At 49.8% G+C, this 17,931-nt stretch overlaps 1 protein-coding gene across 5 annotated transcripts in view; it reads left to right on the top strand.

The window, feature by feature from the left end:
- Nucleotides 1-16,289, top strand: part of PGPEP1 (pyroglutamyl-peptidase I) — a 30,691-nt gene extending 14,402 nt beyond the window's left edge. The window contains exons 3-6 of one of the 5 annotated variants that reach the window (XM_045862703.3): nucleotides 362-499; nucleotides 4,799-4,915; nucleotides 8,990-9,222; nucleotides 13,868-14,209. In XM_045862703.3, the coding sequence (XP_045718659.1) occupies nucleotides 9,017-9,222; nucleotides 13,868-14,060 (399 nt within the window). In that variant the 5' untranslated portion in view covers nucleotides 362-499; nucleotides 4,799-4,915; nucleotides 8,990-9,016 and the 3' untranslated portion in view covers nucleotides 14,061-14,209. Of the gene's footprint in view, nucleotides 1-361; nucleotides 500-4,798; nucleotides 4,959-8,989; nucleotides 9,223-13,867 lie in introns of all 5 variants that reach the window. The other 4 variants (XM_045862706.3, XM_064597730.1, XM_045862702.3 and 1 more) reach the window with 4 other exon arrangements.
- Nucleotides 16,290-17,931: the final 1,642 nt, after the last annotated feature.

Genomic DNA, 17,931 nt, shown 5'->3' with positions numbered 1-17,931 from the left:
CCTGTCCCCCCAGCTATCTTCTTTCCAGGACTCAGCTCTGCAAACTGTAGCCTCCTTACCCTTTCTAGAACCCCAGTGTTGACTCCTCAAGGTCTGAAAAGTGTTATTTTACACATTTTGTCTATTTTTTCCCAGTTGTTCCAGACCGGGGGTGAGGGGGCGTGTAAATCCGATTCCTGAGGCTCCATTTTAGGCAGAAGAAATTGCTTTGATTTTTTTTTTTTAAAGGAAGCACATACATGTTTTAAAATATAGTTTAAGTTATAAACTTTTGAGCCATTTTTAGGCACTATGCCTTTTATGTATATTGTTTTATTTTTCCTCCCTTTGACATGGGTACTACTGTTAATCCCATTTACAGATGAGAAAACTGAGGCACAGAGCAGGTGAATGACTTGCCCAAGGTCACCCAGCCAGTGAATGGTAGAAAGAAGGAACAAACGTGATCACCTGGCTCTGGAGGCTATGCCCCTGACTCCTGCCCTCCACCATCCATGCAGTTAAGAATTACTTTTTTCTCTCTTTTCTTTGTTTACTGAGATGAAATTTACATACCATAAAAGTAACCGTTTTAAAATGAACAATTCAATGGCATTTAATATATTCACAATGTTTTACAACCACCACCTCTATCTAGTTCCAGAACATTTCTATCACCCCAGAGGAAATCCCATCCCCATTAGCAGCCACTCCAGCCCCCGGCGACCACTAATTTACTTTCTGTGTCTATGGATTTGGCTGTTCTGGACATTTCATATACATGAAATCATACACTGTGTGGCCTTTTGTGTCTGGCTTCTTTCACTCAGCACGCTGTTCTCATGGTTCATCCACATTGTAGCATGAATCAGGGCTTCATTCCTTTTCATGGCTGAATAATATTCCATTGTGTGGCTAGACCACATTTTATTTATACTTTTATCCACTGATGGACACTTGGGCTGTCTCTAGCTCTTCATTATTGTGAATAGTGAGGAGTTACTTTTATTTATTTATTTTAAAAGGTTTATTTAAGTAATCTCTACACCCAACATGGGGCTCAAACTCATGACCTTGAAATCGAGTCACGTGCTCTTCCAACTGAGCCAGCCTTGGCACCCCAGGAGCTACTTTTGAATGTAGGAATGGATGAAAAGAAAAGAGAGGTCCCAGCTAGCAGCTAGTCCAAACCCGCATTTATAGTTGAGGGAAGTGGGCACTGAGGTCTACATTTGTCCCTAGGCCACGCTTGAGCTGCTCAGTTGTTCAGCCAATGTTCACAAGCACCTAATCTTGTGCGGCTGGAAGTGCTTCTCAGGAGGCTGAGACATGAAGGCTAAGGAGAGAATCCACTGACCAGAAAGTAAGGGGAAGAGTGTTCCATGCAGGGAGAACAGCCAGTGCAAAGGTCCTGAGGCAGGTGTGAGTCTGGTGTATGGGAAGCCATGTGAGGAGGCTGGTGGAAGTGAGCCAAGGGTGGGGGGAATGAAGGGGGAGGAGGAGGTCAAGGTAGTTGGCAGTGTCCCGCTCCCACAGGGCCGCATGGACCATGATGGGGAGTTAGGATTTTTATTCTGAGTGTGGCAGGAGCACAGCAGAGTGGGAGCAGGGGAAGGGTGTGATATGATTTTAGATTCTGCCTTGGGAGGCAAGAGGTTGGGGCAGTGGGGGGTGGGAGACCATGGGGCTTGGGTCTCCAAATCAATTTGCCAAACAAAACTTGGGGTACCCCATAAATCCCACCCATGGATCGCTCTAATATCCACCGGTGTAGCATTTTCAAACCACTGAGTGAGATCTGGGAGTACTATGAAACAGCCCTGCTGGTAATTATATTCGGAGTATTCACTTTACCGTGAAGAATGCTCAAGCGGAAGGTGGTCTTTCCGTGTTTGTGTGGCCATTTGAAACCATTGCTCTGGGTGCTTGGCGTGCAACAAGCCAGTGAGTGTTTATGAACCGGTGGGAATGGAAACAGGGATCCCAGATGTAAAGCTTTCTCAGGGGTTTCACTGGCGAGCCCCCTGGCCTGCTTCGTCTCCAGATCCCCACACCCTTTCAAGAATGTTCTCCTTGATCCCATTGCACAGTCCAGGAAAGTGAGGCTTAAATGAGAAGGGAACGTGAAGAGTAAAAATACTAAAGACTGAGAGAAATAATTGTAAGAGAAACGAAATCATTTACAAAGTTTCTCTTAAGTGTGTTTTATTTATTTTTTTTAGAATTTTTTTTTAAGATTTTATTTATTTATTTGAGAGAGAGAATGAGAGAGAGAGAGAGCATGAGAGGGCGGAGGGTCAGAGGGAGAAGCAGACTCCCCTCCAAGCAGGGAGCCCGATGCGGGACTCGATCCCGGGACTCCAGGATCATGACCCGAGCCGAAGGCAGTCGCTTAACCAACTGAGCCACCCAGGCGCCCCGGGGTGCCCCACTCTTAAGTGTGTTTTAAATGTCTTGAAATTGGGCGCCTGGGTGGCTCAGTTGGTTAAGCGACTGCCTTCGGCTCAGGTCATGATCCTGGAGTCCCGGGATCAAGTCCCACATCGGGCTCCCTGCTCGGCAAGGAGTCTGCTTCTCCCTCTGACCTTCCTCCTTCTCATGCTCTCTGTCTCTCATTCTCTCTCTCTCTCAAATAAATAAATAAAATCTTTAATTAAAAAAAATAAATGTCTTGAAATTGACTTCACAGAAAATGTCACCCCCCCTCACCTCCCAACCACTTGCCCCAGCAGTGGTCTGCAGCCCACCTGTGCACCAGTGTTTTGGGGGGGCAGGTCTGCCCCCTGCCCTCGTCTGTCTGACCATGGGATTTCCTGGGGGGCTCTTTCTGATCCTGCACATCATTGGGCTTGGTGACAGGGATGGGGTCCCAGTTCCCTCTGTTGGTGTTTGAGACTCCCCACACACATACATCATGTCCCGCCTACCCTCCAGGTGACCTTGATGCACCCTCTTGGCGGGGGGGGGGGCAATTTGGAATGATCTTTCTGTAAGGAGGGACCTGCCTTTCCAGGTGTTGGATACTCTCCAGCAACTTTGGTCAAATGAACATGGAGTTGGGACAGCGTGGATAGCAAGGTCAAGGCAACCAGATAAAGAAATCCTGAAGCCACTTCAGGAGATGCAGGAACTCACCTGCAAGTGAATTAATTCAGTGAGGCGAAGTGCATGCAAAAAATGCTCTGCCTGGGACCCATCCATAGGACCCCGTGACATCCACCAGTGGTAGTGTTTCAAGCCAGTGCATGAGATTGAAGGATGGTAGGAGACAATCTTGCCAATAATCATTATTTGGAGTATTAATTTTACTATGAGAAATACTCAGTGTTTCATGTTGAGCCAAAACCTTCATCACTAAACATCTCTCCCTGCCCCTGGGTGCTGGGGCTGGAAGGATCACTGTGTTCCTACTGTGCCTTGGGCCATCTGGGGAAGGCGACCTGGTCCTGGGCTCTACCTGCAGGGAGTGCAGAGGTGGACACTTGGTGGACCACATTGAGAATCCAAGGAAAGAAAGCATCGATATTTCCCCCAGAAAAGGGCACATGCAGGGAGTTATCCATAGCCCAATTTTGTGCACAATTCATGATATTTCTTTTTTTTTTTTTTTAAGATTTTATTTATTTATTTGACAGAGAGAGACACAATGAGAGAGGGAACCCAAGCAGGGGGAGTGGGAGAGGGAGAAGCAAGCTTCCCGTGGAGCAGGGAGCCCGATGCGGGGCTCGATCCCAGGACCTTGGGATCATGACCTGAGCCGAAGGCAGACGCTCAACAACTGAGCCACCCAGGTGCCCCCAATTCATGATGTTTCTAAGCCACCTCATGCTCAAGGTGGTTAGGGGGTCCCTAAGGAGTTGGGTCCATCTGTAAACATATATTGAGACCCTGCTATGTAGCAGGCACCAAATCTATAAATAGTTCTTTTTTTTTAAAGATTATTTATTTATTTATTTGAGAGAGAGAGAATGAGAGAGAGAGCACATGAGAGGGGGGAGGGTCAGAGGGAGAAGCAGACTCCCTGCCGAGCAGGGAGCCCGACGACGTGGGACTCAATCCCAGGACTCCAGGATCATGACCTGAGCCGAAGGCAGTCGCTTAACCAACTGAGCCACCCAGGCGCCCTATAAATAGTTCTTAACAGATGTAATGAAGGGGAAAGTGTAGTAACAACAGAAAAACAATAGTAATGGTAGCCAACATTATTTGAGCACTTATTATGTACCAAGCATGGCTTAAAACTATTTGTGTGAACGTGTTCATTTAATTCTTTTCTTTTTAAAAGATTTTATTTATTTATTTGACAGAAAGAGAGAGAGAGCACAAGTTGGGGGGAGCAGGAGAGGGAGAAGCCAGGGAGCCCAATGTGGGGCTCAATCCCAGGACGCTGGGATCATGACCTGAGCCCAAGGCAGATGCTTAACCAACTGAGCCACCCAGGCATCCCTCATTTAATTCTTATAGCTACCTTGTGAATTAAGTCCTTTTTTATCCTGATTTTATGGATGAGGAAGCTGAGGCTCAGAGAACATAAGTAACTTGCCCAAGGTCACACAGCGTTCAAACTGGGCTGCTTAGCTCCAAAGGCCGAGGCATTATGCTGCTGCCCATGGAGATACAGAGAGAGTTTGAGATGGGTGGAGGGGAAGGGGGATGAGGGAGGAGCTTTGGGGTAGACCAGCACATGCACCTTCCACTCTGCACACTGAGTCAGGAGCCCCACCTGGTTTCTGAGGATGGGTCAGTATATCCACTGGGAGCACATTCACCCTGCAGGCCTTGCCTAATGCCACAACACTCTGTCTCCTCTCCCTTCCAGGAGCTGGAGAAGCTCGGGCTTGGTGACAGCGTGGACCTGCATGTGTATGAGATTCCGGTCGAGTACCAGACGGTCCAGAGGCTCATCCCTGCCCTGTGGGAGAAGCACAGCCCACAGGTGAGTGGGGCGAAGGCAGGTGCTCCCTCATCAGGACCTGCAGGTGGGCACTCCACACGGATGATTTGTTTGGCTTTGTCCTGCTTCAGCCAGTGCCATGGCCTTGTCCCCCAAAGGGCCACACTTTCCTGGGTTACCCGTGGGTGTGAGGCAGGAGAGCAAACATCTGGGACCTCCCAGAAGCTGGCTCTATCTCACTGGACAGTCAGTGTCAGTTGTGACATGTTTAGTTATATGTGACCATCAGAACACACCTTAACTCAGCTTAAGCACAAACGTTTGTACGCTTCAGGTATAGCTTGATCCAGGCACTCCTCCAGTGCTATCAGCATTCCCTCTTGGCCACTCAGCTTTGCTCTGCACTTTGCTTTTGCTTTGGCAAAGATAGATGACTGCTGACTGATACCCTCCCAACTCAGCCCCTCAGCAGAACAACTTTCCTTTTGATAATTTCCCAGAGTCCATGGCTGATTCTCACTGGTGCACTTGGGTCCCATGCCAGTCCCTGAGCCAAGCACTATGGCTGGGGATTGGAGGAAGGAAGACATGCTCTGATTTGTGAGGCCTGGGTCACATGCCTACTTTGGTGGCCAGGGAGTGGCATCACCTCTCTCCAAACTTCCTGGAAGGGGAAGGGGGATTTGGGGGTTCCCCAAAGGGAAAATGAGAATGGGAGGGAACAGGCTATTGCCAGATATGGTGGAATGGAGGCCAGACAAGCTGGAGCCACACTGTCCCACCAGATGATCCGCGTGGCCCTGCCAAAACAATGGGCTTAGAGAGCTCCAGGGGGTCAGGAGTGAAAGCTGCCTGGGAAGTTCTCGGGGGTTGGCGTCTCTGATGAGTGAGGTACTGGTCACCTGTGGGGGCCCCACCCAGCTTCCCACGCTAGCCCGCTCTTGCGGATTTCCCAGGGCCGACCCGTGGAAACTTCCTTCCTCGTGAGCCCTTCTGTCTAGTCTCAAGTGGAATTTGTGCCGTTGTAGAGGGGGACCTGGAAGGTTAGTGAGATGTGACTGAAGCTCTGTCAGAGGGCATTTTCTCCTGCTTTGTGCGTGCCGTCGGGCCTTTAACAAAAATACCTTAAAGCATGAACATGTTTTTCACAATTTCTACACCATAGAGAATCACCCCTGCTTAGTTACCTGGCACCACGATTATGGCTATCACTCACGCACGTATCCGCACACGCGTGCGGTTGAAGCAATCCGCGGGGCTCCTGCGGAATTGCAGAAATGCATTCTCACATTCCCGGAGGCCGGTAGTCCGCAATCCGGGCGTCAGAGCGGCACCCCCTCCCGCCGGGGCGCGGGGCATCGCTGGTCTCCTCCAGCTCCTGCGGGCTCCACGCGTTCCTTGGCTGGTGGCCGGGTCACTCCGGTGTCTGTGGTCACATGGACTTCTCCACCTGTCTCTGTCTTTCCTTCATGTGTCTCTGAAGGACACGCGTCAGTGGATTTGGGGGCCACCCAGAGAGTGCAGGGGGATCGCATCACGCGATCCTTTACTTAATCACATCTGTAAAAGACCCTTTTTCCAAATAAGATCTCAGTCACGGTTTCCAGGCAGTGGACAGGGGTGGTTTTGTTTGTTTGTTTTTTGCTTTTGGGGGCGGTCTTTTTTGTTGTTGTTTTGCTTTTGTTTTTTGGGGTTTTTTTGTTTTTTGTTTTTTGTTTGGTATGAGGGGAATATCACCATTCAGCTCATTATACTACAGCTGCTGCTTTGTTTTCACATTCCCCAATATTCAGTTTTTGGAGTGCCAGATAACACAGTACCAGATGTGGGGCACCCAGTTAGTGAATGAATGAACTTTGTACCTCCAAAGAGTTTGATTTTCCAGCAGTGTGGCCCTCTAGACCTTATCATGCCATTTCGTAGGACCCTTTAAATTTTCCACCAGGCACATTTTTATTTTTTTATTTATTATTATTATTATTATTTTTTTAAGATTTTATTTATTTATTTGACAGAGAGAGACACAGTGAGAGCAGGATCACAAGCAGGGGGAGTGGGAGAGGGAGAAACAGGCTTCCCGCGGAGCAGGGAGCCCGATGCGGGGCTCGATCCCAGGACCCTGGGATCATGACCTGAGCCGAAGGCAGACGCTTAACGACTGAGCCACCCAGGCGCCCCTTTTTTATTATTTTTTAAAAGATTTTATTTATTTATTTGAGAGAGAGAGTGAGAGAGAGAGAGAGCACAAGAGGGAGGAGTGGGAGAGGGAGAAGCAGACTCCCTGCTGAGCAGGGAGCCCAATGCGGGACTCGATCCAGGGACTCCAGGATCACGACCAGGTGCTCCTGGGTGAAATAAATTTTAATAATATTTTCAATGTGATCCTGTGTATCTAAAATATTATCATCTCTGGGCGCCTGGGTGCCTCAGTCAGTTAAGCGTCTGCCTTCAGCTCAGGTCATGATCCCTGGGTCCTAGGATCGAGCCCCACCTCAGTGGGGAGCCTGCTTCTCCCTCTCCCTCTACCCTTTCCCCCACTTGTGTGTGCTCTCTCTCTCTCTTTCTCTCCTGCTCACTCTCTCTCTCAAATAAATAAATAAAATCTTAAAAAAATAAAATATTATCATCTCGACACATAATCAACCTTAAAAAAGGTATTAATGAGACATTTTACATTCTTTTTTTTTTTGAGTGCCCAGCCTCCAAAATCTGATGTGTGTTCCTCACTGACTACACATCTCAATTCATACCAGCCACAATTTAAGTGATCACTAGCCATGTGCACCCCCTGCTCCCCCCCCACCCCCGTTGTATGGGACAGCATGCTCCTCAGCCCATATTTTAAATGTTTACATATATAAATATTTACATTTGCAATGCCCTTTCTGTGTGTAAGCATATACACAAATAATTAATGGTTGAAATTCAACTGTATTCAGTGCAGTGCCCTGCCTTTTGTAAATATTTTATCATGAGAATTTTATTACCTAAGTCATTAAAAATTCTCCCTTACATTATTTTTTTTTTCATTTTTAAAAATTTAAATTCAATTAGCCAACTTGCAGTACTTCATTAGTTTCAGATGTAGTGTTCGATAACTTATCTCTCTTACATTGTTTTAACAGCTGGGCAATTTTTAGTAATGAATGTAACTGTTCTCCTATTATTGAGCCTGCCGGTGTTTTCACGGTTTTTTTTTTTTTCCTCATTTTTAGAAAAAACACTGAAGTGATCACTGACAGATTATTGCCTCTTTGATCATAGGTTAGATTCATGGAGGTTATACCTTGTCTTTTGTATTTGGCAATATGTTTTGAAGATCCTCCCTTATAGAACTGCTTTTGGGGGGGGGTGCCTGGGAGACTCAGTCGATTAGGCGTCTGCCTTCAGCTCAGGTCGTGACTCCAGGGTCCTGGGATCGAGTCCCACATCAGGCTCCCTGCTCAGCGGAAGTCTGTTTCTCCCTCTCCCTCTGCCCCTCCCCCCCACTCATGCTCTCCCTCTCTCCCTCTCTCTCTCTCTCTCCCCCTCTCTGTTTCAAATAAATAAATAAAATCTTAAAAAAAAAAAAAAAGAACTGCGTTTAGCATGTTAACAGCTGTGTAGTAGCTCCTGATTTATTTAGCCAATCCCGGGCGCCTGGGTGGCTCAGTTGGTTAAGCGACTGCCTTCGGCTCAGGTCATGATCCTGGAGTCCCTGGATCGAGTCCCGCATCGGGCTCCCTGCTCGGCAGGGAGCCTGCTTCTGCCTCTGACCCTCCCCCCTTCTCATGTGCTCTCTCTCTCTCATTCTCTCTGTCTCAAATAAATAAATAAATAAAAATCTTATTTAGCCAATCCCCTGCTAATGGCTAATGAGGTGGTTTCTGGAATTTGCTTGCATAAATGCAGCTGCAATGGCCCTCCTAGCATTTTGCACATCCTGGCATGTTTCCTGGGCAGACCTTTCTGTGGGGTGACTGGATGGTCTATTCCCGCAGCAAGGGCCAGAAACGATGTGACCCCGGGCAGAGCACCGGGGAGGATGCTGTCCTCTCCTTGGCCTGGGTGGGTGGGTGGGGAGGAACCCGCAGTCTCATGGGCAAACCTGTTTAAGCCCTGCACGTCTGTCTGCAGCTCGTGGTGCATGTGGGGGTGTCGGGCATGGCGACCACGGTCACGCTGGAGAAGTGCGGGCATAACAAGGGCTACAAGGGGCTGGACAACTGTCGCTTCTGCCCCGGCTCCCAGTGCTGCGTGGAGGACGGCCCGGAAAGCATTGACTCCATCATTGACATGGACGCTGTCTGTAAGAGGGTCACTACGCTGGGCTTGGACGTGTCGGTGACCATCTCACAAGATGCCGGCAGGTAGGGCACCTGGGGGTATGCACGAGTCGTGGCTTCCCTCGTCCACCTGCCCAGGCTAGTGGCGGGCAAGCCAAGCGTGTTGACTTTGGCCTCTGTGGGCTGAGCACTCACTCTTCACGAGGCCTGGAGCTAAATATATGCTCGGAACAGGTCCCACTGATTCTGCTTCCAGGACTCATGATGTATGGGTCTGCCCACTTGTCCCCACCCAGGCCCTGGTGTCTCCCACCTGGATGCTGCCCCAGCCACCTCCCTGGTGGTCCTCCTGCCCCCTCTGCCCCGGCCCTGACAGTGCTCCCCCTCTACGCCATGGGTTTCTGTGTTAGTTTTCTGTGACTGTTATAACAAAAACCATCAACTTGGTCGCTTAGGACAACAAAAGTTCACGCTGTCCAGTTCTGGAGGCTAGAAGTCCAAAACCAAGGTGTTGGCAACATTCGCTCCTTCTGGAGGCCCTGAGGGAGAATCAGTTCCTTGCCTCTCTCCCGGGTTTTGGTGGCTGTTGGTAACCCTTGGGGTTCCTTGGCCTGTGGCTGCATCACCCCAATCTCTGCCTCCATCTCCCCATGGCCTTCTTCCCTGTGTGCGTGTTCACATGGCCTTCTTATGAGGACTCCAGTCGTTGGATTTAGGACCCACCCTAGTCCAGTATGATTTCATCTTAGCTAATTATATCGGCAAAACCCCTATATCCAAATAAGGTCGCATTTTGAGGTTCTGAGTAAACATCAGTTTGGGGAAGAAACTCTAGCCTATTACAAGTCTTTTTTTTTTTTTTTTTAAAGATTTATTTATTTATTTTGAGAGAGCGAGAATGAGAGAGAGAGAGAGAGTACATGAGTGGGGGAGGGTCAGAGGGAGAAGCAGGCTCCTCGCTGAGCAGGGAGCCCAATGCGGGACTCGATCCCGGGACTCCGGGATCATGACCCGAGCCGAAGGCAGTCGCTTAACCGACTGAGCCACCCAGGTGCCCCTATTACAAGTCTTTTATACATTTAAATCAGATGGTGTCCTTTCCGTGCTTAATCCCTCCTGCAGCTCCCACTGCAGCTAGAATAAAATCCCAACCTATCTCCACCATCCACAGGTGGTGTGTGGTCTGGTCCCTGCCACCCCTCGCCCCTCATCTGCCTTCGCTCTTCCTGCCCCTACTGCATGCCAGCCCCACCAACCAGCCTCCTCTGGTTGCTCCAACACACCACACTCACTCTAGCCTCAGGGCCTTTGCACATGCTGTGGCCCCTGCTCAGAACTCACCTCCCTCGGATAAGGCATCTTTCAGGCCTTAGTTCCAACATGTTGCCTCCTTGGGGGGCCTCCGCAACCCCCTAGACCAAGCTGTGTCCTCTCTGTTCTATGTCTTGTCAGCACCAGTGTCTCCATTTCTCAGTACTCTGTACACTTCTCCAGCCCAAAGTCGGCGGTGACAGACTCAGTAGACTGAATGGAATAACCAAATTTGCCATCATTCTGTTTTTAAAACTAATTCCAGGGGTGCCCAGGTGGCTCAGTCAGTTAAGCATCTGCCTTCGGCTCAGGTCATGATCCCGGGGTCCTGGGATTGAGCCCCACATCGGGCTCCCTGCTGGGTGGGGAGTCTGATTCTCCTTCTCCCCCCTGCTCATGCTGTCTCTCTCTCTTGCTCTCTCTCTCTCTCTGTCAAATAAATAAATAAAATATTTTTTAAAAATAAAACTAATTCATGGGCGCCTGGGTGGCTCAGTTGGTTAAGCGACTGCCTTTGGCTCAGGTCATGATCCTGGAGTCCCCGGATCGAGTCCCACATAGGGCTCCCTGCTCGGCAGGGAGTCTGCTTCTCCCTCTGACCCTCCCCCCTCTCATGTGCTCTCTCTCATTCTCTCTCTCTCAAATAAATAAATAAAATCTTTTAAAAAAATAAATAAAAATAAAAAAATAAAAAAATAAAAATAAAACTAATTCTAAATTGCACAGATAATTCTAGAATATCTTCTCATATGCTCCCATCGTGAAAAATTCTCTTGCCTTCTCTCCTTCTCCTTAGCGATCCCTCTGTTAAATCTGCGACTTAATTGTAAAACCTCCTACACCTTTCCATAGACAGTTAACTCTTGAACAACATGGAGGGTAGGGGTGCTGACCGCCCCCCTGCATAACTGAAAATTGTGTACCATTTGACTCCCCACCCCCCAAATTTAATAGCCCACTGTTGACCAGAAACTTACTGATAACATAAACAGTTGATTAACACACATTTTGTATATGTATTATATACTGTATTCTTACAATAAAGTCAGCTAGAGAAAAGAAAATGTTATTATGAAAATCATAAGGAGGGGCGCCTGGCCAGCTCAGTCAGTGGAGTGTGCGACTCTTGATCTTGGGGCTGTGGGTTTGAGCCCCACATTGGGTGTAGAGCTTACATTAAAAAAAAAAATCATAAGGGGGCACCTGGGTGGCTCAGTCGGTTGAGCGTCTGCCTTCGGCTCAGGTCATGATCCCAGGGTCCTGGGATCGAGCCCCGCATCGGGCTCCCTGCTCCGCGGGAAGCCTGCTTCTCCCTCTCCCACTCCCCCTACTTGTGTTCCCTCTCTCGCTGTGTCTCTGTCTGTCAAATAAATAAATAAAATCTTTAAAAAAAAAATCATAAGGAAATGAAAGCAGCCCACGTATCCACTGGCTGATGAATTAATAAGAAGATGTGAGATACACACACACACGTATACATGTACACACACAGAGAGAGGAATATTACTCAGCCATAAAAAAGAATGAAATCTTGCCATTTGCAACAACGTGAACGGAACTAGAGACTGTTATGCTAAGTGAAATAAGTCAGAGAAAGAAAACTCCCTATGATTTCATTCATGTGTGGAATTTAAGAAACAGAACAAATGAGCAAAGGAAAAAAGAGAGAAAACAAGAAACAGATTCTTTATTTGTTTGACAGAGAGAGAGAGCACAAGCAGGGGGAGCGGCAGGTAGAGGGAGAAGCAGGCTTCCCGCTGAGCAGGGAGCTGGCTACGGGGCTCGATCCCAGGACCCCGGGATCATGACCTGAGCCGAAGGCAGACGCCTAACCGACTGAGCCACCCAGGCGCCCCACCAAGAGACAGATTCTTAACTGTAGAGGACAAACTGCAGGTTACCAGGGGGAGGTGGTGGGTGGGGGAAATAGGTGATGGGGATGAAGGAGGGCACTTGTCATGCTGAGCAGCAGGTGATGTATGGACGTGTTGAATCACTATATTGTACACCTGAAACTAATAGAACACTGTAGGGGCTCCTGGGTGGCTCAGTCAGTTAAGCCTCTGCCTTGGGCTCAGGTCATGATCCTGGGATCCTGGGATCGAGCCCCGCATCGGGCTCCCTGCTCGACGGGAAGCCTGCTTCTCCCTCTCCCTCTCCCCACTGCTGATGCTCTTTCGCTCTCTCTCTCAAATAAATAATTTAAAAAATAATAGAACACTATATATGAACTAACTGGAATTAAACTGGAACAAACTGGAATTAAAAAACACTTGAAGAAAACTATAAGGAAGAGAAAATATATTTATAATACTGTATTATATTTGGTGAAAACAATCCTTGTATGAGTATACCCTTGCAGTTCAAATACACGTTGTTCAGGGTCAGCTGCCTACAGAGCACTTGGTGTGCTGATTTAGGATTTTGTCCTATTTAGCTTTGCTCTCACGTGGATGGGGTTACACAATGTGCCTTTCTGAGCGCCCTCTTCCTTGATTTCACCTGTGGGCACACAACACGGGTCTTGGTGAATTCTCCGGTTCCCAATGGATCCACTGCATGCCTTGCAAATGGCTGCATAGTATTCATTCCATTGTGTGGCTGTTTCCATTTAGGAAGCCACTCCTCTGTCTGTGGACAGTCATGTTGTGTCACAGCCCGTTCGTTCTGCTGTAACAATATACCACTGACCAGGCAGCTTATAAGCAACACAAAGTGATTGCTCACAATTTTGGAGGTGGGGAAGTTCAAGATCATGGCACCAGCCTGGTCAGGTTCTGATGAAGGCCTCCCTCCAGGTTGCAGACTGCTGACTTCTTGCTGCATCCTCATGTGGCAGGAGGAGGAAGAAAGTTTTCTGGGGTCTCCTTTATAAGGGGTACTCACCCCCTTTGTGAGGACTCTCACTTCCCAAGGGCCCCACCTCTTAATACCAACACATTGGGAGTTAGGGCTTCAACACTGAGTTTGAGGAGAGACATTCAGACCCTAGCAGGTTGCTTCTTACTCTACTTTTATACTTAACAGTGCAGCGAACACCTTCTTCATCTTTCTTGTGCCCTCACGCAGATGGCTTCTGAAGGCAGATTCTCAAAACCGGCAAGAACATGTCATCAAGTCCAGGCATTTGTAATATTCCTAGCCTGCCAAATTCTCCCCCTGGGGCAATTGGCATTCCTGCTAGCCGTATCTCACTGCCTCCTTCCTCACATACACACCAGCACTTGGAGTTATCAGGTTTTTTTCATTTTTGCCAACCTGGGGGGTGGGAGGGAGAAGCAGTATTCCATCTTGTAGATTTCTGGCGAGGTTGGGGGTCTTACAGCAGATCTGGATGGAGGCTGTCCTGTTAGTCTATGTATTGACTCTCTGACCCCATTTTGGTCTCCCCTCCTGCCCCCAACGCCCTGAAACTTAGGTACCTCTGTGACTTCACCTACTACACCTCGCTGTACCAGAGTCATGGCCGCTCAGCCTTTGTTCACGTGCCTCCACTGGGCAAGCCCTACAACGCAGACCAGCTGGGCAGGGCGCTGCGGGCTATCATCGAGGAGATGCTGGATGTCCTGGAGCAGTCAGATGGCAAAATCAACTGTCGCCACAAACACTGAGAGCCTCTCGGGCCTCCCAAGACCTCGTCCCACTAGGGACCCCAGGAGGGACGTCCGCCCTCTGGGGGCCTGGCCAAGGAGGATAAGCCTGTCAGCTGGGGATCGGATTTGGATCAATATTCCAACGTACACACTTCCTCTCCCTTCTTCTCCACAAAAGGGCTGGTCGCTTTGAAGAAGGTGGCTGAAGATTTTTTTTCTCGATTTCCCTTTGCATCTGGGGACACAGCCACAATGGCTGGGAAGCTGGTGGGTCCTGATCTCCACAGGGAATCCTGGTCAAGTGGATCTCTGCTCTTGATCCCACAGCTGGGGCCACCTGCTCACCTGCTTTTCTAAGTCTCTGGTGAAGGGATTCCAGTGTTCCCTCTGTCCATGACTGGTTTTTCCCAAACTTAAAAACTCCTTGAAGAGTCTTTGCCCTGATCCATGTCCCAGCAGCTGGGACAGCCCTGGAAAGGGCTGCCTTGGGGTATGGCAGAGGCTTTTTTCCCTTCTCTTTCTTATTCTCTTTTTCAAAAACAATAGTGCTAGTTTGGGCACAGAGGAATTTATATTCCCTTTGGTTAAAACGCGGGCTTTCACCGACGACAAAGTGTCTTCTTTTTCCTGGGATGTGGCCCCTTCTTGCCTCTTTCTCTGAAACTGGGACCCACATCTTTGTGTCGGAGCTGACATCGGGTTCCGTTTCCTCAGGGCGGGCAGGGCCCTTGGCCAGGCCCTGGGCGGGTGGGAGCTGCTGCCCCAGCTGGTTAAAAAGGTGGGCTGACCCTTTCGACACCAGAGCCGTGAGCTGTACCCGTGGGGACTCTGGAGCAGGGGTAGGAAAACAGCCCTTGTCATTTTGACTTGCACGTGACTTTTTTTTTTTTTTTAATATGTAAAAATCTGTAGCAGCTGCAAACCCACCCCACATCTGGCCTGGATTTTTGCAGTCTTGGTGCTGGGGACCAGCTTCTTGTTCTCCTTAAGTTGGGGGGGTGGTGCCCAGAATGGGGCCCGGGGGCTGGAGTTTGCTGATCTCCATGTGTGCTGACGTGTTTGAGCAGGAGGTGCTGAAGCAGCCCGTGGGCTTTTGTGTAGATGGTTCTGGAGACGGAGTAAATTTTGATCTCACACCCTGGCAACTTTGAACTTAGCGGCCACGGAGGAGAGTAACCTCACCCAGGAGGCCACTGAATTCAGCTGGACCTTGATACCCGCCAGAGGAAAAGAATGACAGCAGCTGTGAAGCCAGCTGAGGCAAACACACATTTTGGAAGTGTTCTCCTGCTTGGGGGAGAAGATGGGGGTTTTATCATTTCCCTAAGTGTGAGGTGGACTGGAGTCTGATGCCAGGTTGGATCACGTCGGTGTTACCCAGCACGCAGTTCTTTCTAAAACAGAAGAGATTTTTGTTTTGTTTCATTTTCTCAAACATTCCCCTTCTTTGCCTCTTGTTCTGCTGGCCAGGGGAGTTTCTCTTCTCTGCTGAGCTGCTGTGTCGCTTGAGAACCGGGTTGATAGGTCTCTGAGTTAAATGCATTTTCTGGGTCCTGGGTTTTCTCCGGAGGGGAAAATGGCTCCAGGTGGGTGACTCGGGGCCGGCACTTGGCAGTGGGCGTGGCCTGTGGCTGGCAGGTTCAACTGATCGGGACTCTGCCCCTCTCTCCATGTCAGCCTGCCTTCTGCCAGAAATGCCCTGCTCACGTCCTCAGTCCGAGATTGCCGTCTCCTGAGAAATCTGCCGTGTGGGATTCCATAAGCAGAAATTGTGACTCTTCTGAATGTGGGGAACTCAAGCCTCGGGGGTCTCCCCAGAGGTCTTATTGAGAACGTTAGGCTTCATCTAGCTCTGATCCCCAAAGGTCTGATCTTCAGGGGTGTGAAGGAGGAAATGAATTCAGGCAAGATGGGGAGGGAAAGGGGGAGGGGGACCTGGAGATGAGCCAGGTCTGCACTTAGCTGGGTACCCACTGGAACCCGGACACACCATCCCCAAACTCCACATTTTCATCTTTCCTTTGTCTTCATTTTGCCTCTCTGTTTAAAGCACCATGTGATTCAGAGATATAGAGGTATAACTTATTGTCCGATCATTGTTGAGTGTATGCATGTCATTTTTGTGTTCCTGCAAAGGTTTTGGATTTTCTCATCAAGTCAAGCCAGAATCCTGTCCTTGTCCACGATGCAGAGCATTTTGCACGTTTTATTCAATCAGACAGCCATTAAACATTTCACCCACTTCGCGCCAGCTTTTTTTTTTATTTTCTAGTTTAAAAATGGTTTTCTTTTGGGCAAACTCATCTGTTCTCTCCATGGTGTGTCTGTCTGCATTTGTTGGGTGTCGGACTGAAATGTCCTCCTGTGAGAAAGGAGAACCAAGGCCCATTCTTGCTCCCTTGTCATTTGCAGAGTCTCAGGTGGAGGGGGGCACACAGAGCGGGGCCGAGGGACGGGTCTGTGAAGTAGGTGTGGCTTGGCGGGGTGTGGAGGGGAGAGACGCCAATGGGGGGAGGGGTGAGCAGGTGTTCAGGGTAGAAGGATGGGCAGTGGGATGTGGTGGGAAGGTTGCTGGGGGAATCTTGTAAGAAATTGGAGTGGGGGCCCCCATGGGGGTGCCGAGGTGGGGGAGAGGGGCAGCACCGGTCGTCTGGGTGTCTGGTGCTGGCATCTCCTTTATGGTGCTACAGCCTCCACACTGAAAGGGTTCCTTTCTTCTTCTCTCAGCCCCGTTCGGCTCCCCCTTGCTCACCAAAAACAAGGCCAGTGGGATGGACGTGAGCTTGTAGCTTGAAAAAGAAATAAGAAGGAGAGGTTAGTAAGAAGGAAAGAAAGGTGGGAAGAAGCAGGAATTTGAGTTGGTGGACTGGGTTTGTGCCACCTGGCCCGCCTGGTCCAATCAAAGAATGGCCAAGGTCCCTTGGCCACGGGGAGAGACGGGGGTAGGTGGGGGACAGAAATCATGGCTTCCCAAGTGGCGCCGGGCTTTTGCGGAAACGTCAGATCGCAATCGTTTCGGCAAGGAAAATCCTCTTCAGCCGCCTTGCTCTTTGCTGGCACGGTGACTTCTAGAACAGAAAGGGCCTGCTCAGGGAGATGGCTGGAAAAGGAGATTCAGGATGCCTTTTTGTTGTCTTAGAAGTGTCTGCCAGGAAACCAGGCCAGCTGGTGTGTGTGTGTGTGTGTGTGTGTACCCACGTGCCTGTGTGCCCCAGGGGCCGACTGGGCCAGGGAGGGGAGCTGCTCCTGGAAATCCGCCCACCGCACCCGGCCTCTTTCCTGCTGCCACTGTCTAGACTGTTGACCTTTGACCTCTCCACCCCTTGAGTGTTTAAACTCAAAAGTCCCCTTTGGGGATAGCGGGACAAAGCCCCATTCTTCTCTGCGGGCCCAGCCTCCACCCTGTGAGCGCGACCAGGGGCAGCCGGTGTGGGTGCTGGTGGTCCCGCGGGCAGAGGCAGGCCGCCGCGTTCCCAGGGGGCTCCCCGTGGCCGCGAATCCCACTGGATCCGCGGGACTTGGGGAGCCGAAGAGGGCTTTTATTTGTATATCCCAGATTACATTTCCCTTCCCCAGGCACAAGTGCCTCCTAAGGGCCTGGGGCTGCTGGCCAGGAGGGAGAACATCTCTTGTTTTTACAGTGGGAAAGTATGTTCCAGCCCTGAGCTGGTCCCCTCACCAAATCCCCCCCGCCGCCCACCCCCATCTCTCTCCTTACCAGGCCTTCCTTTTCAGCTGCCCCAAGACCCACAGAAGTGCCTGCCTCCCCAGTATGCATGGGGCACAGAGAAAGGAGACAAGGTGGGAAAGAGAGAAGCAACCCCAGGCTCTGGGAGGTGGCCCTGGCTCCCCAGGGCCCAGCCCAGGGTCACCAGAGCCATTTGCAGAG

Source organism: Mirounga angustirostris, unplaced genomic scaffold (assembly GCF_029215605.1).
Source record: "Mirounga angustirostris isolate CCGP_5_RB_7025 unplaced genomic scaffold, mMirAng1.0.hap1 SCAF_1, whole genome shotgun sequence".
Taxonomy (NCBI): Eukaryota; Metazoa; Chordata; class Mammalia; order Carnivora; family Phocidae; genus Mirounga; species Mirounga angustirostris.
This window is presented reverse-complemented; position numbering and strand designations above follow the sequence as displayed.